This window comes from Balaenoptera ricei, chromosome 20 (assembly GCF_028023285.1).
Source record: "Balaenoptera ricei isolate mBalRic1 chromosome 20, mBalRic1.hap2, whole genome shotgun sequence".
NCBI lineage: Eukaryota > Metazoa > Chordata > Mammalia > Artiodactyla > Balaenopteridae > Balaenoptera > Balaenoptera ricei.
The window spans coordinates 7,102,883-7,124,142 of NC_082658.1; the positions used below are offsets into that span (position 1 = coordinate 7,102,883).

At 54.1% G+C, this 21,260-nt stretch overlaps 1 protein-coding gene and 1 long non-coding RNA gene across 2 annotated transcripts; one reads left to right on the forward strand and one right to left on the reverse strand.

The window, feature by feature from the left end:
* Positions 1–6,985: 6,985 nt before the first annotated feature.
* LOC132354827 (uncharacterized) lies at positions 6,986–8,751 on the reverse strand. The gene is made up of 2 exons (XR_009499423.1): positions 8,550–8,751; positions 6,986–7,281 (listed from the first exon to the last, which is right to left on the reverse strand). It is a non-coding gene; the product is annotated as an uncharacterized LOC132354827 (long non-coding RNA).
* CDR2L (cerebellar degeneration related protein 2 like) lies at positions 7,822–18,923 on the forward strand. Its single transcript, XM_059906902.1, has 5 exons — positions 7,822–8,025; positions 14,072–14,184; positions 14,493–14,641; positions 15,227–15,391; positions 16,356–18,923. The coding sequence occupies exons 1-5, from the start codon at positions 7,947–7,949 to the stop codon at positions 17,245–17,247; spliced, it is 1,398 nt and encodes a 465-aa protein (XP_059762885.1). The 5' UTR covers positions 7,822–7,946; the 3' UTR covers positions 17,248–18,923.
* Positions 18,924–21,260: the final 2,337 nt, after the last annotated feature.

A 21,260-nucleotide genomic window follows, 5' to 3' on the forward strand; every position in this document is an offset into this window, starting at 1 on the left:
AGGTGTGGAGGTAGGGAGGAGGGAGACGGGGATGTTACCATGTCACTGAATGAGCAGACTGGACAGGATAGCTCTGTCCTTGCTCCAGAGGTGGGTTTTCCCTGCCCTGGATGAAATCTTGGACAGGCTCCATGGCTTTTCTAATCACTTCAAGATAGCAAATGAATAGTACCTTTATGTGGCGTTAAAAAAAAAAAAATCAAGTCCACCCTACAAATCACCCAGCCCCAGTCCAGGCCAGAGTGACATTAAAAACTCTGAATCTTATTCATTAGGGAGATGCAAATTGAAACTACAATACAATAACTATTACATACCTATTAGAATAGGTTAAAAACCAAAACAAAACCTGAGGATACAAATACTGGTGAGGATGGGGAGCATTTATATTTTCTTATAAAGTTAAATATAGGGACTTCCCAGGCAGTCCAGTGGTTACGACTCCACCTTTCAAATGCAGGGGGCATGGGTTCGATCCCCGGTCGGGGAACTAAGATCCCACATGCTGTGCGGCCAAAAATAAAAATAAAAATAAAGTTAAATATACAATTACTATACAACCCAATAATCCCACTTTTGGTTATCTCCCCAGGAGAAATGAAAACATATATCCACACAAAAAGCCTGCGTAATGCATATAACAATTTCATTCATAATCACCAAAACCTGGAAACAACCCAAATGTCCATCATCTGGTGAAACAACAGATTGTGGTTCATGCATACAATGGGACTAGTACTCAGGAATAAAAAGAAACAAACTACTGGTACAGGCAGCAACAATGTGGATGAATCTCAAAAGTGCTGTGTCAGACACAGAAGGCAACATACTGTGTTATATCATTTATACGATATTCTGGAAAAGGCAAAATATAGGGACAGAGAACAGATCAGTGGTTGCTGTGGGCTGGAGCAGGATGAGGGGACTGACCGTTGAAAGGGTATGAGGAGACTTTTTGGAGTGATGAAAACATTCTCTGGTTTGATTGTGGTGGTGGTTCCATGACTGTATATGTTTGTCAAATTCATAAACTATACACCTAAAAGGGATGAATTTTACTGTATGTAAATTACACTTCAATAAAAAATACAAACACCAAGAGCAGGTGCTCACCGGCCATTCCAAGGGATTCATTGTGAACGCTTTGGTCTTGCCCGTTGTTCTGAGCCATTCCTGTGGTTTGCAACCAGGAACTCCAGGTGGCACCGAGATATTATTGGTCACCCATGGACAAGTGGACAGATTAGCCAAATTGAGTTTAATCAAGGGGTGATTTAGGGAATTCCCTGGTGTCCAGTGGTTAGGACTCTGTGCTTCCACTGCAGGGGCATGGGTTCGATCCCTGGTCGGGGAACTGAGATCCCATATGTTGTGTGGTGCAGCCAATAAATAAATAAATAATTTTCAAGGGTGTCCCTCGAGAAAGAGGAGGAAGCTGCATGGCCATTTGGTACCCAGCATGGGAATAATACATATAGTCACTTCTACAATACTCTATTGGTAAAGCAATCACAAGCCCTCCAGATTCAAGGGGAGGGGACCCACCTCCCCACGGAAGACGTGTCAAAGAAGTTGGCGCCATGTTTGAAACTGCCACATTGTGGGCAATTCTATCCTCCACACTTCCTCCTCCCAAGCCCAATCCATCTCTCTCCTAACGTTTGTCTTTTTTCTTTTTTTTTTTAATAAATTTATTTGATTTATTTATTTTTTATTTTTGGTTGCGTTGGGTCTTCGTTGCTGCATGCGGGCTTCTCATTGCAGTGGCTTCTCTTGTTGCAGAGCACGGGCTCTAGGCTCACGGGCTCAGTACTTGTGACGCACAGGCTCAGTTGCTCCGCGGCATGTGGGATCTTCCCGGCCCAGGGCTCGAACTCATGTCGCCTGCATTGGCAGGCGGATTCTTAACCACTGCGCCACCAGGGAAGCCCCTAACGTTTGTCTTTAAGTCTTCTCATCTCAGTAAATGGCATCTCCCAGGTTCTCAAACGAGAAATCCAGTGTCAGCCTGATGCTTCTCCTCTTGTCAACCCCTCCTCCAGTCCATCACCAAGACCCGATGATGTCATCCCCCAGACGTATATATTATAAGTCCTACCTCCCTCATCTCTGCCGCCCCCACCTTTGCCAGGGCTCCCACCATCTCCTGTCTACCACAACCACCACTCCTGCCTCCCTTAATCTACTCTCTGCAGAACAGCCTGAGGAATTGTAAACTGCAGCTCACAACGCTCCCCCACTGAAAACACCTGGGAGCCCACTGTTAGGGTCAATTCTCTCTGGGTCCCACTGTGACCTCCAAGGCCCTGCATGATCTGGGCCCTGCTCCCCCTCCCCCGAACCCCCAGGTTCCACCCACACTGGTCTTCCTTTATTTCCTCAGACCCTCTAAGCTCTTTCTTCCCGGGATCTCTGTACAAGTTGTTCCTTCTGACTGAGACATCCCTCCTCCCACTCTTCACGCAGCTGTCCCCTTCTCATGCTTTAGGGTCCTATCTTAAAAGTCTCTTTCCCTGAGAGATTTCCCATCCCCAGCTGTTGTTAGTTCATCCTTCAGTGTGTTTCCTAAAACTTTCACCACCATCTTAAATGTTTTTGCCTTTTTGCCTGATTTAGGTCTGCCTCTCCTACTGAGATGCAAGTTTCATGAGAGCTGGGGCTGGGTCTGTCTTGTTCTCTACATCCCCAGCACCTAGCACTGGCCTAGCACACAGTGGATAACTGAATGAAGAGAATTCCTGGGCGATCACAGAAGATGGAGCCACTTTGGGAATCCACTTCAGTCAATAGGAAAGGCACATTTTCACCCACTGTTTTTCAGATTCATTTTTTAGTGCCTTTAGGAGCCTTTCAGGTAGGGCAAGTGGATCTGTTCTGGGGTGGAGATGGATAAAGAAGGAGGGCCAAGGAATATGGTTCTGCCACTGGTTTTAGAGCATCGATTTGTTCCTTCATCAGGTACCTGCTCTGTGCCAGCTGGAGTCCTTGCCCTCAAGGAGCTTTTAGTCTGCTGGGAGCCAGATGGATCCCATACAGGGGACCGAGTGCTGTGTTGCAGTGGGAGCCCAGGCAGCCAGCAGTGAGCAAATGTGCCTGGAGCTTCTCCACAGTTCTCTTAGGCCTGTGTCTCAGGCCTTGACTGCAGGCCTGACCTGCCCCCGTGACCCCCCACCAGGAAGGTAAAGTCCCTGGACAGTCTTCCCAGCACCCCCGTCAGGAGCCCCGCCAGAAGAGGGGTAGTGATAGGCAAGGAGTGGATCCTCCAGGTAAAAGATGTTACAATAATACTGATCCTAAGAGCAAACACTGAATAGTGTTCATATGGTCCAGTCACTGTTCTAAGCCCTTGGCCTGTGTTAACTCAGACCAAGAGTTTATAGCCCCTCCCAACAACCCCATGAGGAGGTATCAAAGGAGGAGAAGTAAGAATGACCCCACAGGAGGGACACCCTCAGCATAAGCATCCTAAAGGTCACTGCTGATGACAGGCCTGGAGGGTTTAAACTGCAGGGATTTGGGGTAGACACACAGAAGCACTTCCTGACCACAAGGACTTGTGAGACTCTAACATAATTCCCCTTTCAGAACAGACAGTTGTCTGGGACACACTCCGATGGTGTATGGGGGAAGGGGGGTTGGACATCAGATGACCTCACTCATTGAAATGTACTGAGTGCCTTTCCCCGCCAGGCGCTGACCTCAGAATGGTGGAGGGGACAGATGGGGCGAGATCATTCAGTGCAATGTAAGCCCAGCGCTAAAATCACGGGTCTGGGGACAGGGAGGGTAGCGCGGCCTGCAGGGGTGGGAGCACCCAAGATGCGCAGCGTGTGGTGTCAGTGGATACCCCGACGGCGCAGAGGCGCGGGCTGGGCACCCTGCCCCTCCCCCAGGGTGACTCCTGTGACTGGGAGCGCCGGGACCCTCTAACGTCAGTGCTGCCTGCGCATGCGCCGTCATTTCCGGTGGGTTGGGCTGGGCTGGGGGCAGAGGGGGCAGCGCTCACGCTCTTCGGGGAGGGCGGTTACATCTTCAAGTCCCGGATCCTAGCTCTCCCGGGGTTCCGTATCTGTGCTCTGGTCCCAAATCCAGCATCTGGGCTTGCATTTCTCGGGAGCTCGTGTGAGAGCTCGGGGAGAGCTCCTGGTCGCCCGAGTGTGAAACTGACCCCAAGGGAATAATAGTGCCCAAGGCTGAGGGGACATCGAATCCACCGAGGCTCTGACCATCAGCATCGAGCCTTGAGGCCCCTGACAAGGAACACCACGAGAGAGGTCTGCCTGACACGCAGATGAGGTACCAGTCTCTGGGGGTTACCAAGGTCGGGTAGTTTATACTTCCCACCCCTGGGCTTGACTCTGCCCTGCTTAGAGGAAAGACCAGAAATGGATCCCAGGGCTTGTTGGCTGATAGCTCAGGGAAGCTGAGGAATTTCCTTCTTCAAAGGTAGATCTTATTTTCCTCCTCAAGGCATAGTTTAGAAAATACCAAGGCTGCCCTGAAGGCACCAGGAGTGGTACCACTGGGCACCACCGATGAACCAACCCAGGGGGTTCAAATGAACCAACCCAAGCAAAGGGCCCAGCACAAGCCTGGCAGGCAGCAGGCACCACACCCCTCAGCCACCCCAGCCTCTACCCTCTGTCCCCTGCAGAGGGGACAGGGAGGCTCCACCAACCTGGCAGAGTTGGTTGCCCAGCTTCAGCTCACTCCCACCCCACACCAGCCCCATGAGATCCAGGGACTCTAGCCTGAATCACTCCACCCCGTGCTCAGGCAGCAATAAGAATTCAGCCTTAAAAAAAAAAAAAAAAAAAAAAGAATTCAGCCTTTGTGACATTTATTTATCCTTGCCAGGCAATGCTTCTGTGGTTGGGGCAGGTAGAGGGTGTCCACAGGAAGGGAGGGTATTTGGGTCATGCTGAGGGTGTGGTCAGCGTGGTAAAGGCCAAAAGCTGAGAGATGATCCAGGAGCTGGATGTTTTCAAACATGGGGGTCTTCTAAGACATCGCTGAAACCAACCTTAGCTGCAGGGGTTGGCGGTGACTTTTCGGGTTGAGGGGTTGCCTTTCATTGCTAGCATCCTCACTGCACAGGACGTGGCCCTCAGCCCTTTGCCCCTGTTCTCCTCTGGCAACTCCTTAAACTCCCTGGCTCCTGTGGGTACATTTCCACACAGCTGCAGAATGAAGAAATGAACACATGGGAAGGGATTTGGTGGTTTTGGAATGTGGCTAGATCCCTGTGGAACAGCCACCCAACCTGCTTGTCCCTTAGATTCATTTTGTCCCCATCTCAATAAATGGCATCACTGTCGCCCAGTTACTGAAGCCAGACGTCTAAGGCATCACTCTGATTCTTCAGTCAATTCATCTGCACATCTTAGTTCTACAACTCAAATATTTCTCATCTCGCTCCATTTCCACTACCACCAGCCTTGCCCATCTCACCGTTACCTCCCTTCTAGATGATTGCAAAAGCCTCCAAACTGGTCTTCTTGCTTCCACTCTTGCTCCCCTCCAATCCATGCTCCAAACTTGCTAGTGATATTTCACAACTGAAAACGAAAAGCCTTTTATTGGTCCTCTCTGTCTACTTGGGAACAAAAAAAAATCCCAACTCCTTCCCATGGCCCTAACTGCAATTCATCTGTCTTCTATCCTCTCCACTCCAGCTATGCTGGGCGTCCATCAGTTTCTAATATATGTCGAGCTCTTAGGGCCTTTGATCTTGCTGCCTCCTCTGCCTGGAACACTCTCCCCCCAGAGCTTGGCATGGCTGGCACCATCTTATCCTTTAGGTATCAGCTTAGATGTCACCTTCTAAGGGAAGTCTTTCCTGAACCTTCCCCCAGACTCTCTCACAGAAGCCTGTTAATTTCCTTCACAGCACATTGCAGGTTGTAATCATTTATTTATCCCCACTAGAATGTAAGCTACACAAGAGCAGAAACTGCCTGTGTCTTAGCCATAGGGTGTTTTTTTCCTTCTTCTTGAGTAAACTATTCTATTAAAGTATAACATTCAGAGAAGTGCACGTAAGTATACAGGACAATGATTTTCACAAATGAACACACCTGTGTGTAACCAACACCCAGATCAGGAAATAAAACACTCCTGGCCCCTCAGAGTTCCCCCATATGTCTCCCCAAGGCCAAATACTATCCTGATTAGATTTGTTTTGCCAATTTTGAACTTTATGTACATGGAATCCTGACCCCCAAAGATAACCACAACCTAATCCCCAGAATCTTTGAATATGTTACTTCGCATGGCAAAAAGAATTTTGCAGATGTGGTTAAATTAAGCATCTTGAGATGGGGAAATTATGCTGGATTATCCAGGTGGGCCCAATGTAATCACAGGGTCTTTAAAAGTGGCAGAAGGAGGCAGGACAAGTCAGAGTGATCCAGTGTGAGAAGGATCACCTGCTGTTGATGGCGTTCAAGATGGAAAAAGGGAGTCATGAGCCATGCAACGTGGGCAGCCTCTCTAGAAGTTGGAAGAGGCAAGGAAAGAGACCCTTCCCTGGAGCCTCCAGAAGGGAACAAAGCCTTGCAGACAACTAGATTTCAGTCTTCGAGAGCTATGTCAATCTTCTAACTTACAGAACTGTAAGATAATAAGTTTGTGTTGTTTCAAGCCACTAAATTGGGGGTAATTTGTTACAGAAACAACCGTGGCTCCTTCTCAAGAAGTTCAACAACTTGTCACATGTTTATTGGGTCATTTAGGTCATTTGTGAAGTGCTTGGTTAAGTCTTTTACCCACTTTTCTACTGGGCTGTTTTTCTTTTTCTTGTGGATTCGCAGGTGTTCTTTCTATATTCTGGATACAAGTCCTTTGTTTGATGTATTTGCCACATATATTCAGAGTCGGTTATACTCAGGGTGCTTCAACAGTACCAGCACATGGTGGGGCCTAATAAAAGTGAGTTACATGTATACTTGAGTCTGAAAACTCCTTTAAGGAAAGAATGCTCGGATAAGTGACACTGTATATAGTTTAATGGATATAGTTGGGTATAGGATATGAATCCCAGGGAGAGGGAAACAGGACCTTAAAGGGAAAGGCCCAGAATGCAGGTAACAGTCAAAGTTCACCACTCCTAGCGTGAGGTTTCAGGCCACAGGCATTTAAACACAATTTCTTAAAGGTAATTTCCGATTAATTTTCATTCATTCAAAGAGTCTCCATGGAAGGTAGCAGTAGGTCAGCCTGCTCTGGGCACTGAAGAGCCAGCTGTGAACAAGAGCGACAAGATCCTTGCTTTCAGGAGATCTACGGGGAGAGAGAGACAACAGTAGGTAAACAAGATAAAATGATTTTAGGCATTGAGATGTAAACTGGAGTCGGCTGTGAAGGGAAGGTGGGGTTGATTCAGCAACAGCCGAACCTCGACACTGCGGAGATACCGCCCTCGACCCCGCCTCCAGTTTTGCATAGTCTCCTGATTGGCCATCGGCGGCTGGCCCCACCCCGCGGAGCGGGCGCCTCGGGAAGAGCGAGGGGGACCCCGCCAAGATGCAGCGGCGGCTCCGGGTGTCGCCGGGCGGGCCGGGGGTAGCGCGGGCAGGAGTCGGGCAGGGGGCACCCGCCGCGCCACCCGCTCGCTCCTAGCGCCCCAGACCTGCCGGCCGGGCCTGGGCCCTCCTTGCCGCCGTCCCGCCCGCCGTCCCCGCCCCTCCACCTTTTGTGCAGCTACCCCCCGGTGCCCCGGGCTCCGCAGGACCCCAGCCGGGCCAGACCGCGGCAGCGAGCCAGCCCCGTGCGGGCGCCAGGCCGGCGGCCGATGGCGAGGGGGCGCGGCGCGGGCGGGGGCACTGCAGCCCGAGTCCGCGACGCGGGAGGCTCGGCCCGCCTCCGCCGCATTGTCCCGGGCCCCGCGCCCCGGCCCTGAGCCGCGCCGCCGCAGCGCCCAATTGCAGCCCGCCGCCTGCGGGGCCATGCGGAGGGCCGCCAGGATGGAGGACTTCACCGCAGAAGAAGAGGAGCCCTGGTACGACCAGCAGGACCTGGAGCAGGGTGAGCAAAGGGGGCGGCAAAGAGGGGTGCGCCCCGCGACCTCTGTCCGCTTCTCCATTGTTGGGCGGTATCACCCCGGGGAGGGCTGGGCTGCACCCGGCGTGCCGGACTGAGAGAGGAGATGCGTCTGGAGAATGGGGACGTGGAGAGAGAGGGCGCTGCCCGGGAAGACCCGAACCAGACCCGTGGAGACCTGCAAAACTGGGGGGAGCGGTCTTCCTCTTTCCCCGAACAACAGGGGCATACTTCACCCAGTTCGCCCACCCCATCTTAGAGGCAGGAACTGCCCCGGCGCCCCGGGCATTGTTGGGGGAGTCTGAGAGTACTGGCTGGAAGTCTTTGGAGGTCAGGAGGTGGCTCCTTGGTTATATTTTGCTGAGAGGGGTTTTGGGGGGCCGAGGGGGGAGGAAGTTATCCCCTTTACAAATCCAGCGGCACACTTCCCTGCCAGGATTCCTGAGCTCCTAGAAAGTTTCCCCAACTCCGTTCCCCTCTACCCAGGGAGGTGATGGGGGTGCCGGCACCTTGCCGATGGAGAAGCGGTGGCTACTAGGAGTCCAATCTGCCTTCCAGAGGGAGAAGTCCCCTGGTCCTTCCCCTGCTGGCCTTCTCCCAAATGTCTCAAGGTTTGGAGGGGATCAGATTTGGGAGTTCCGAGCAATGCCCCAGATTAGAGCCTGAGTAAACAGGGAGTCACTTTCCCCTCTCTCCCATCTGAGGGCAGAGAGGGCGACTGGAAGGGGGTTGATGAGGTGGCCGAGGTGACGTCACTCCAAGTAGGGGGCGGGGCTGTTAGGACAGGAAGGAGGAGGAGGCCTAAGAGGGTCAGGGCCAGGGCCTGCTGGAGTGAAATCAAATCCAACCTCTCCTCCCAAGAAAAGTGCGTCATTCTTGGATGGTCAGAATTGGAGGGGCTAGGAAACATGTTCTAGAAGTGACCACAGTCACCCAGCAAGCCTGGTGGGTGTGGACACAGTCTGGTTCAGTGTGTGCAGACACCCTCTGCTCTGGGTCTCCATCCATGGGGCCCAGACGCCTGCCTTTGCCCTCATGTGAGGCATCTAGCCAGATCCTGGAGCCTTTGGTTTCCGGCCCTGACCCACATCCCCACGTGGCCACATTTGCTGGTAGATGAGGCGCTGCCCTTGTGTTCAGGACCGTGGGTTAGTCAGAGCCTCTGGGGGACCAGTGTAGGACGGGGGGGTGCTGGGCTGGACCGCGCCTCGCCTCTGTGTCCTGGAGGCTACCCTCAGCCTCCCTGCCTGGAGTGAAATGCCCAGTCCTGGCTGCAACACCCTCCTTCCCCATCCTGGGCAACTACCCCCAAAACCTCACATTACACAAACACGTATCAGGCTCCACTTAAGTGTCGGACACTATCCTGGGAGCTGGGAGTAGTCCCAGCCCTGGCCTCCTGGGTGCACCTGAGTAGGTGGAGTTGGGCTTGTAACTGAGTGGGGATGATAGGATGCAGTGAGAGGGCTTCATGGAAGAGGCGGGCCTAGAAGGAAAGATTGGAAGCTGAGTGCCTGGGAAGATGGCCTCCTTGGAGGCAGATGCTGATGTTGTTGCTGTCTCATTTCATTCCCGCACCCCTAAAGAAGTCTCTGGCACTGTGCCCGGCCCAGATGTGGGAGGAAGGAGCTAGGGAGTAGGGGTGGGAGATGTGCTGCATCCGGAGAGGGAGAGAGATGTCGAGATTCCAGCTGGGTCGGGCAGCCATGCTCTGGGTCCGGGGTCGGGAATGGGCCCCACAGGCCCCTGCTTTTCTGGCCTTACTGGTCTGCAGCAGTCAGCCTTGCCTCATAGCCTGAGTAGCAGCCAGAGCCCAGGAACGAGGAGGGAAACCAGAAATGAGACAGTCTCAGAAGAAACTGGAGCTTTCCACCAGAAGCCAAACGTCTGCTTGCCGTGGGCCAGGTGCTGTGCTGAGCCTGGGACGTGATCTCCACCCTCGCAGTCTCCACAGTCCAGCAGAGGAGGCAGAAATGGGATCAGACTAGCACTTGTGACGGAGCGACAGGGGTTCTGCAGCAGTGAGCCCCTGAGGACAGTGAGAACAGACGTGAGGGCCTTCTGCTGTAAGACGCGTAAAGGTTTATACACCCCTCGGAGCTGGAGGGTGAAGAGGGCCCTCCCGCTCCGCCCCGGCAGAGGAAGGCAGGCCGGCTGTCTTAAGTGGAGGGGGTGCTTGTACCGAGGCACAGAGCCATGCGAAAAGACCACGCATGATTGCAAAGTAGGAATTATCTGGAGTGCTGGGGTGGGGGTCGGAGGAAGTCCCAGGCACAGATGCTGCAGCACCCCACGGGGACCGGCACGGAGGGCTGGATGGTGGGGTGAGCGTGGGCCAAAGGCCAGACACGTGGGGGATCGCGTGCCTGTTCCTTCCCCCCCCTTCCGCACACCCGCTCCCCAAATTCTCTCCCGCCCAGCTGCCCCCAAGTTGCCTCTGAGTATCCCAGGACATGGTTTTTCTCAGCTAGCCCCAACTCCGCTGAGGACGGGCCCCAACTTTACTTTCAGATGCTTGGCCATCAAGCTCCTGTTTGACTTTGATGCTGTTCCGCCCCAGTGGAGGCAGGCATCTGGGACAAACAGGGCCCTCCTTTCTCACTGTGTTCCCTCTGCCCACTGCCACGAGCACCTGTAAAAATAGAAAAAACCATTAATTATTAAGCGCTGGCACTCTCTCTCTGCCTGCCTCCCTCCCCCACCTTGGACGAGGTGTGGCCGGCCCTGTGGGTACCTCTTTCCAGGCTGAGAGATGGCTGCTGAGTCACAGAATTGAGGTCCTGGGCTCCTGACCTTGAGTCTCAGCCTCAGGGGAGAGCTCTGACATGGCGAGGGAAGGGAGGTGACCGGACCCCAATTCTGCGGACCCAGGGTTCCTGACACTGGTGCCCCAGAGGTTGTGAACAGGACCCCTGTAGCCCTGCCAGGTGGTAGCTGGCCTCCTTCTGCCCCCTTTATCTTTGTCTTTTCTTCCCTATGTCTGTCCTCTGTCCTTTTCCTACCTCTCTTCTCTGGAGTCTAGGGGGTCCCACCGTGACCCTAACCAGGAGGGGCAGTAGGATTTCAGGATTTCTTTTCAAAGACATCCCCTTGGCTCCCAGCCATTCTCTCTAGGGCTCTGGGGCATTGCCCCTGGGCAACACCTCTGCTGGCATTCAGAGGGCAAAACTGCTGCAGCCTACTGCAGGAGACCCCAGAAAATGCTGGGGTCCACGCAGGGGAGATGCCAGTTCAGACTCAGTACCTTCCTTGGCCTGGTCCAGTGTAACCATTAATCTGGCTGTGACAGGCTGTTTATTCAGATTCCAGATTCTACTTCTGGCTTAGCCAGCTCCCCCATTCTCCCACTCCCAGGACTCCCTCCCCCTCTGGCCCAGGGGGAGCTGCACCCTCCCCGAAGCCGTGCCCAGCCCTCATTTAGCTGGTGTCCTTTCCCCAGCACTTGGCTCCACTCAGTGCCCTGCCCTGCAGCTTCTAGACTTCTCTCATGATCCCTCCTGGCAGCTCGGACCAGCTTAGCTTGCATTGTGATCCCGTTTCCCTGAGACAGTCTCTGAGATTCTCCCCAAGCCGCTTCTACTGTGTTCCCTTCCTCCGCATCTCGGAATCGCTAAGCGGCCCGGGTCACATTCGCTGCCTTCAGTATCCCCGGTTTACAGTATGACTTGCAGCTGCCCCAGCCCACCCCACTGGCAGTAGGAATACACACACAGCTCAGATGCTCACCTGGAAGGAAGAACATAAAGTGCAGTTGTTCTTGGCCTTTCCTCACTCTGCCTCTGACCTTGGACTCAAGGTTAAGTTTCAGGGGCTTCGTGCAGGCCACCCACAGAGCCTGTCCTCCCACGCCAGTGCAGGAGGTGGCATCTCTAGCAGTGGCCTCGTCACAGACGACCTGACAGTTCCCAAGGGGAAAAAAAACGTTAATGAGTGTGACCCTCTGTTCTTTTTCATGTATACGTGAATTACTTGATAGCGTTTGTGGATGAGCCAAATGTCCGCCATCCTATTACAGAGAGCAGGAAGCTGGCGTGCCTCCCTCGTCACGAACTAGGGCTGGTCTTGCTGAATTTCCACCAAGCACACAACATAAATTGATCTGACCTCCTCTTTGAGACCACAGTCTGATCCTAGGCTTCCCTTAGACATATATTTATATATTTAAATACAAATAATACTATATTTACAAACATATTAACTTTTGTTTCTTTTCTAAATTTTTATTGGCGTATAGTTGATTTACAATGTTGTGTTAGTTTCTGCTCTACAACAAAGTGACTCAGTTATACATGTACGTATATCTACTCTTTTTTAGATTCTTTTCCCATATAGGTCATTACAGAGTATTGCGTAGAGTTCCCTGTGCTATACAGTAGGTCCTTATTAGTTATCTATTTTATATATTACCCTTTGCTTCTAAAAGGAGTTAGGCCTATATATGGGGAAATATCCACCCCAAATGTCTAGGTACCCTCGCCCAGCTTCAGACCCACTGAGAGAATTTTTAGGGATTCCAGCACCTACCATTCCCTTCTAACCCCTCCCCCTTCCCACCATACAGCCCCCTAAAGACAGGCCAGATTCTCTCCCGACCTCTCTGATAGGTGTTCATTTACCTTTGGCTGGGATTGGGGAGAGGAGGTTCCGGTCCCACGGGGTACAAGAATCGGGGCTACTGGGGGAAGAGGTTGGTTTTGCTGCCCAGGGAAAGGAGAAGGTTTTGGAGAGGGGCGTGTGTCACTAGGACCAAATGGTACCCACCTGGGGTGAGGAGATGTGAATTCTGCTTCCAATGTGGCTATAACCCAGGTAATGAAACCTTGGGTAGGTTATTCTTCTTTCCTCTCCAACCTGTCATCCATAGAACAAGGAGGTTGGGCCAGAGCTTTTTTTTTTTTTTTTTTAATATTTATTTTTATTGCACCATTTTTTACTTTCCTGTTTTCTCTCTCTCTTTTTTTTTAATTAATTAATTTATTTATTTATTGGCTGCGTTGGGTCTTCGTTCCTGCGCACAAGCTTTCTCCAGCTGCGAGCCGGGGCTGCTCTTTGTTGCGGTGCGCAGGCTTCTCATTGCGGTGGCTTCTCTTGCTGCGGAACACAGGCTCTAGGTGCACAGGCTTCAGTAGTTGTGGCACGTGGGCTCAGTAGTTGTGGCGCGTGGGCTTAGTTGCTCCGGGGCATATGGGATCTTCCCAGACAAGGGATCGAACACGTGTCCCCTGCATCGGCAGGCGGATTAACCACTGTGCCACCCGGGAAGTCCTGGGCCAAAGAACCTTGAAGCCTTGTCCAGTTCTAACACCCAGCAAGCCCTTCTGCCCCTCCCCCTCTCAGTGAGCTCCAGCCGCCCTTCCAAACCCAGCTCCAAGGCTGCTTATTGCCTGAGATTCCCACTGTCCCCTGCGTGAACTCTCCCTTACCTATCATCCCAGGGCACTTTGCCCCTATGTCTGCTGATGCTCTTATCACATTCCACTCACTCTTTCTTTCAAAAAAGATTTCTTATTCACCTGCTCTGTGCCAGGTATTGTTCTAGGTCCTAGGAACATCAGTGACTGAAACAGGCAAAATCCCTGCCCTGTAAGCTTACGATTTAGTCAAGGGAGATGAACAAGATAAGTGTACAAATTGTTTGGTAAATTAGGTGGTGATATGAGGTCAGGAGAAAAATGAAGCAGGGAGGGAGTGGGGCATGGGGGAGGGTGCAATTTTGAGGTCAGTGAGGTCAATGTCTGAGGAAGGCCTCCTGGAGAAGGTGACGTTAAAGGCAGAGAGGGGTGAACCCTGGGAGTGTCTGGGGAGAGGACATTCCAGGCAGAAGTGACAGCCAATGCACAGGCTTAGCTTGTGGCTTACATCCCCTTCCAGGCCTGGAGTCTCCCCAGGGGCGGCCCCTGGGTCCTGATTCTCTCAGGGTCCCCAGAGGCCCAGCCCAGAATGAATGCTCAGAACAGGAATAGCGGGGGGTCCTCCAACTTCATTCTCAGCTGCTCATATTCCTCCCACCCTCTGCCCCCTCTCCCCCAAGACTTGCACTTAGCTGCGGAGCTGGGGAAGACGCTGCTGGAGAGGAACAAGGAGCTGGAGGAGTCTCTGCAGCAGATGTATTCCACCAACGAGGAGCAAGTGCAGGAGATTGAGGTGAGGGGCCACACGGGCCCTGCACAGGCTCCGCCACCCGTCAAGGACCCCTTGGCCCGTGTGTACCTTTGTGTAGCTTAGGAAAAGGTGCCCTCTTAGCAGACCCAGCCTTGGCCCAACAGCCTTGTGCAGTTCACAACCTGCACAACTGTCCCAGGCAGCCCTATTGCACTACCATCTTGACCCCTCCCTCTGCTGCAGGCGAATACCCCAAAGCAAACCTGTTCCTAGAAGTGGGAGGAGGGCCCAGGCGGAGACATTTTCCCCAACACAGTTCTGAAAGGTTACTCACCCACCCCCACCCCCAGTACCTGACCAAACAGCTGGACACGCTGCGGCACGTGAATGAGCAGCACGCCAAAGTGTACGAACAGCTGGACCTGGCGGCCCGAGACCTGGAGCTGACCAACCAGAAGCTGGTGCTGGAGAGTAAGGCTGCCCAGCAGAGGATCCATGGGTGAGGGCCGCGTGGGGGGCTGGGAGCCGGGGGCGGGGGCGGCCAAGGAGGGGCCCAGGGCTGGGTGTACATGGGGTGCGTATTGACCAGTGGGTGTGACTCAGGCTCCTTCCTTTAGAAGCCCAGGTCTGGGAACCTGGGATGGTAGTGAGTTTGCCCTTGTCCATTTGGGCTGGCTTAACATTCAGGACACAAACCTTCTTGAAGCACCAGCTACACACCAGGCTCTGTTTTAGGCACTGGGGAATACGGTGATGGGGATGCAAAGCCACTGTCCCGCCCTCTGGGAGGGAAGGCAGACACGTAAATATTTTATTGCAGTGCAGGGTGATGAGTGATTAGATGGGTGTACAAGGAACTGAGGAGACACGGAGGAGAAATGGTCAGCTCGGCCTGGGAGGTGGGGGAAAAGAGTGGGTCCTTGGGCATACAAGGAGTTCCCTGTCTGACCTCAGCACCAGGCAGCATGGCTCAAGGTCACCTGTTTGTCCCCAACCCCCAAGTCCCCCTAGGGCTGCAGTGAGGAGGGCTGGCCCTGTCCCCTTAAAGTCCCTCCCATGCGTGTGTCCCCCACCCCATCCCCAGGCTGACGGAGACCATCGAGCGCCTGCAGACCCAGGTTGAGGAGCTGCAGGCCCAGGTCGAGCAGCTGCGGGACCTGGAGCACCTGCGAGTGCGGCGGGAGAAGCGGGAGCGCCGGCGCACCATCCACACCTTCCCCTGCCTCAAGGAGCTGTGCGCCAGCCCCCGGTAGGTGAGGGTGCCCCTCGAGGGCAGCAGCCCGGACCCCGGACCGCGTCTCCGAGTGCCCGGGGCTGCCAACCATGGCAGGGAAGGGCGGGTAGGCGCCAGGCAGCAGGTGGGAACGAGAGCTGCCGCGTTTTCCAGGCTGTCGGAGAGGCTGCTCCCGTTGCTGACGACAGCAGCTGGCGCTTGTGAGCACTGGCCGTGTGCCCACCACTCTGCTAAGTGATTTGATTCTCACGGCAATATCGCAAGGTGTGGTTTCTCGTCCCCGCTACTCAGAGGAGGAAATTGGCGACTCCGAGATCATGTGTCTTATCCAAGGTCACCTGTTTGTTTAGTAAGCCAGAATTCTCACCCAGGAGGGGTTAACAACTATACCTTTCAGTTCTCATTAAGTCTTTTGAATAGGATGACTTCCTAATGTAAGAATACCGTACACACGGTGTATTTAGTGGGTGTTTCAATAAAGGTCCTGGCAGGAAGACAGATAGCCTCCGCCCAGAGTAACTGAGGAGTGCTTAATAAAGAGGTGTGGGCAAGGTGCGGGGAAACCAGGGGGACACTGCAGCCCCCTGGGGTTGCAATAGCAAGGAGCTGTTAACCATCCTGAGGCCTGAAGGGACCAAGAGAAGGGAGGTTACTGGAACCTAGAAGGCAGGGAGAGCACTGTCTGGCCTGCAGTGACCAGGGAAGGAGCCCAGGGGGAGAAGTTCCCCATGACCTCCCTCTGCCCCCATCCCCCTGGCCCTCCTGCCCGTGCCTCCCATTGGCTGAACCCAAGAGAGAGCCAGGAAACCTGGCGGAAGCTAAGGGGAACCTCCCAGGGCAGAGAGCAGGGGGAGAAAGGCCAAGAGCGACTCTACGGGGGCAGACTATCCAACCCCATGGGGGAGAGAGATGCAGCTGGGCTCCCGGGGCCTTGGCCGTGCCCACCGCCCTCTGCCCACCTGGCCCTGCTCCCTCCCAGGTGCGAGGATGCCTTCCGCCTGCACAGTTCCTCTCTGGAGCTGGGCCCGCGGCCCCTGGAGCAGGAGAACGAGCGGCTGCAGACCTTGGTGGGCGTGCTGCGCTCCCAGGTGAGCCAGGAGCGGCAGCGCAGAGAGCGGGCGGAGCGCGAGTTCGCGGCGGTGCTGCGGGAGTACGCGGAGCTGGAGCGGCAGCTGTGCGAGATGGAGGGCTGCCGCCTCCGCGTGCAGGAGCTGGAGGCCGAGCTGCTGGAGCTGCAGCAGATGAAGCAGGCGAAGACCTACCTGCTGGGCCGGGAGGACCACCTGGCCGAGGCCCTGCTGGCGCCCCTCACCCAGGCGCCTGAAGCCGACGACCCCCAGCCGGGCAGCGGGGACGACTCGAGCACCCAGGACGGGCTCTCCTCTCCGGCCGCGTCCCCGGGCCACACCGTGCGCAAGAGCTGCAGCGACACGGCGCTCAACGCCATCGTGGCCAAAGACCCGGCCAGCCGGCACGTGGGCCACCTCACGCTGCACGCCAACAGCGTGCGCAAGCGGGGCATGTCCATCCTGCGCGAGGTGGATGAACAGTACCACGCGCTGCTGGAGAAGTACGAGGAGCTGCTGAGCAAATGCCGGCAGCACGGGGCAGGGGTGCGGCACGCGGGCGTGCAGACCTCGCGGCCCGTCTCCCGGGACAGCTCGTGGAGGGACCTGCGGGGCAGCGAGGAGGGCCAGGGGGAGGCCAAGGCGGGTGAGAAGAGCCTGAGCCAGCACGTGGAGGCCGTGGACAAGCGGCTGGAGCAGAGCCAGCCCGAGTACAAGGCGCTCTTCAAGGAGATCTTCTCCAGGATCCAGAAGACCAAGGCCGACATCAACGCCACCAAAGTCAAGACGCACAGCAGCAAGTGAAGGTTCCCCGGCCAGTGGCCTCCCCCAGGATCAGACCGTGGGGTCCCTCTTACCTGGGCTGTGCAGCCTCTGGTGAGAGAGGGAGCCCTTTAGCAGCAATACACCCCAGAGGGAGGCTGCTCTCTGACCCAGGGAGCACGCGGGGGACACCCGTTCCCTGCTGACGGGGGAGGCTGTCAACACCTCTTGCCTCCCAGGACCCTCCACCACCCCGCGCCAGCCCAAAGGCGCAGCCAAGAGTCTGCAAGCCAAATGTCCCCACTCCCCGCTCTCCCAGCCCCCACTCCCTGACCCTGGGCCTTGCTCTCAGATTTGTGGCCAACCTTCTGAAAGCCATTCTGGACCAGTTGGCTTTTTTTCCCAAAGTTCTCTTTTTATTTATGTTTTTTTTGAGAGATTTTTTTTTTGCAAGGCAGGGTCTCCCTGACCCCTCACCACAACTGGAAACACTTGAAGGGGGACCCCAGAGCCAGATGTTGCAGGTTCCAGGGGTCTCCTGGACCACCCACTGCTTCTCCAGCTGTGACGTGCTGTCATTCCCTTAGCACCAGCTGTCGCACCTCGAGGGTCCTGACGAGGTCAGAGACGGCCCCTGCCATGCAGAGCAGAAAGCCTGAGCCAGGCCTGAGCGGCCCCGACTCCAGCCCTGGTGAGGGCGGGCTTCTCCCTGGACATCCTCAGCCCACTGCAGATCTGTAGCCAATCAGCTCAGAGCCAGCCTCCCCGGGTTCCAGCCCCGGAAACGCCTTCTGGGTATCAAGCCTTCCAGGGGTCTGGGCAGTGGGAGCCCCCTATCTCTGCATGCCTCCTCTGACTCACCGAGCTTGGCCTCTGCCTGTTCCCATCTCAGGGACCATGATGTGTCTCATTCACTCCCATGCTCCCCCCAGGCCCACCCCACCGCAGGTCATGCCTGCCACCCCCAGAATGTCCTGGATGTGTGCCACCAGCCCATGTTCCCAGCATCCTCCCCTGCCCCCCTTTACTGGGGCCCGCCCAAGAGTCTCACCCCACACTGGGCAGTAATGAAATGGGACCAGATGGGGAACATGTCTCCTCCTTCCCATACAATGCCTGCTTTTGAGGACCCAGCTGGGTCAGGGGTTTAATCTTTTGTTAAGGCTTCAGAAGGTCCAGCTTCAGCTAAGAGCTTCAGCTAAGAGATGCCCAGGTCCCCAGCTTGCCCTGAGAAATTCTTCACGGCTCCCAGTTCCTTCTTCCTGAGACCCTAGAAATCAGAGGAGCCATACAACGCAGTGGAAGTCGGTAGCCCCGGCCTCTGTGCTGGGAGCCCAATGAGGAACCTTCATGCCTTATTTGTTTCTAAGGGGTAAAGGGGTTTTCTTAACAAGCCTGCCCAACCTCCCTGAAGGCGCCACCCTGCTTTCCGGGCGGCACTGTGATGAGAGCTGTCAGCTGGTCCTTCCATTCACACATCTTGGAACCTTTCGTCCGTTGGAGCTGGGCAGCTCCCAGCCATCCGTGTGTCTCCGGCATCTAGTGTGGAGGGGGTGGGGTGGGATGGGACGGGTGGGGGAAGGGCTTCTGCCTGTTTGCTCCCCAGTTCTGTAGCTGCTGACCAGCGTCATCTTTGAAGTATACATGAGAGAAATATATTTACAAATGCTTTATTCTCTTCTTTAATAAAAAACGCACCAGTAATCTAAAACCAGAAATGGAGCCATGGTCCTGTCTCTGTGCATCTCATACACCCGCCTCCCATCACACAGCTATCTGTGGGGGGGAGGGGCACAGCCTGAGCTTCACCACCCCCATGATTGGCAGCCGAACAGCTCTAAATAGCAGGCTCTTGGAAGTTTCCATATTTGTTGAGTACCAGCTAGGCCAGTCACGTTGCCTTGCAGGGTACCCCGTGGGGTGGACCCTCCTTGCTGTACTGATTTTGAAATCCCTCCTCCCAACGCACACCTGCTTTGTGGTTCACCAGCTTTGTTGCTCTGCGGCATGTGGGATCTTCCGGGACCAGGGCTCAAACCCGTGTCCCCTGCATTGGCAGGTGGATTCTTAACCACTGCGCCAACAGGGCAGCCTTCCTTTGCCTTTTAAATCACCCTTGCCCTCAGCAACCTCATGAGGCAGTGGTAAAATCTCTGTTTTACTGATGGGGATCCTGAGGCTTAGAGGTTAAGTTAGTAATTCAAAATCACATAGAAATAGTCGAACCCAGACCTGATCAATCCCACTGTGTGATACTGCATGTTCCCTACCTCCACGTAATGTTGAGTTTTAAGAGCCAGTCTGACCTAGGGCACTCCAGAAAAGAAGAAAGGAAAATCCTGTGGACCCCCTCTACATGGGGGTGGTACCCCAACTCACAGCTATAGAGAAGGCCTGGTGTCTGCAAGCTCCTCAGCTACCAGAAATGGCTTGATGATCCTTTATCTTTTCTTCCCCTCTTCTCGCCCCTATGCATGTCCCCTTCCTGAAGCACCCATTCAACGTATGGAGAACCAGAGAAGGGAAGAAGGCTGGCCTCAGCCTTCAGTGCCACCTTTTTAAGGGAACAGGTGGCACCTCTCAGGACTGTTTCTCCCAGACGGGCCTCTATTCTGGATGGTTCATGGCAGCAGCAGGTGAAAGGAGCTTGCCAGCTGCTCCTCTATCCACCACAGGGTAGCTTGTTCCATTCTCTCCTCTACCCCCTCCTCTCCCAGAATCCAGGCCACCAGATGGCCTGAGCAGGCTGTGTTTATTTGGGGCCATGGAAACCTGCAGCTTCCTTTTCCTATCACTCTGGGTCAGGCGCAGAGCTGGAGCCCAGCCTCAGAGCAGTGATGCCATGGGATGGTGGTTTTATTATTCGTAATCCCTGAGCCGTCAACCTGGGCAAGTCCCTGGCTTTGCTCCCCTGAGCAGCTTTTTCCAGTCACCATGGAGACGCCTCTGTTCCCTCTGAAGTCTTGGGATTAAGTCAGACAGGGAGGGTCCCAGGAGACTCCCTTTAAATCCTAGAGCCCCCAAAGCGCATGTCAATTGCCATTCCCTTCCTAGTCTGGGTTTGCAAAGCCAGTGCTTGGGAAGTATTTTTTTCCCTCCTAAAGAATTTGCCTTTATCAATGAGGCTAAGATGGTAAAGCCTTGACTTGATGACAATCTCCTATTTCAAACAGCCGCATTCCCAGGGGCATGTTTTTCTAGGTAATTGTGCTTTTCCTAAAAATAGAACCCACCATTAAGAAATAACCACTAGTATTACTAATAATCACTAACATTTATTGAGCTCTGTTTTCGTTTACCACACTGCCTCTTGACAAAGCAACTTAGCTAACATTTACCTGTTTCCAAACACTGCTTGCTTTATTTTAAACCTTTCTCAGAGTTAGAACTTCTCAGTTTTCAAGTTCATTTTTTAACCATCTTGTAAAAAGGGCTCTGCTTAGCCTGTCTGTGGCTGTCTGAATCTCTACCTACTTCCCCATCCTCCCCTTATCTCCTGGCTTGGAGAAACTGCCATCAAGCTCCACAAAGCAGGCGGGCTGGGGCGGGTGTCCACTTTCTAAAGTATTTCTTTCTCTACCTGCCCGCCTCTCCTCCATCCTAGTATTTGTCCTACAGAGCCTTCACACAGGTAGGTGCTCAGTAGGGATTTGCTTTTAGGCTGCCTTGTGAATGAGCCTGAAGTTACTAAGACTCAGCTCTAGCGGAACTCAACTTTCAAAAACACCTTCCCAAAGAATCCCTTTTATCAATATTTATTGAGTACCCATGACGTGCCAGGTTCTGGGTACTGGGGATCCAGCAATGAGCCAGTGCCCTCCTGGAGGTGATTACATTCCGGCTGGGAGACAGGCAACAGACAGAAAAATAAGATTGAGCGATGTGGAAGAAGAAAAAAAAAAAGTGGCAAAGAGTAAAGGGGATGGAGATGAACCTGGGCATGCCTCGTTGATGCTGTGAGATTTGGAGGACATAGGTCCAGGAAGGCACAGACCGAAAGGGAGAGAAGTGGTATTTCTGGGGGACACGGCATCCGGGGGTTCTTTTCACCAGGA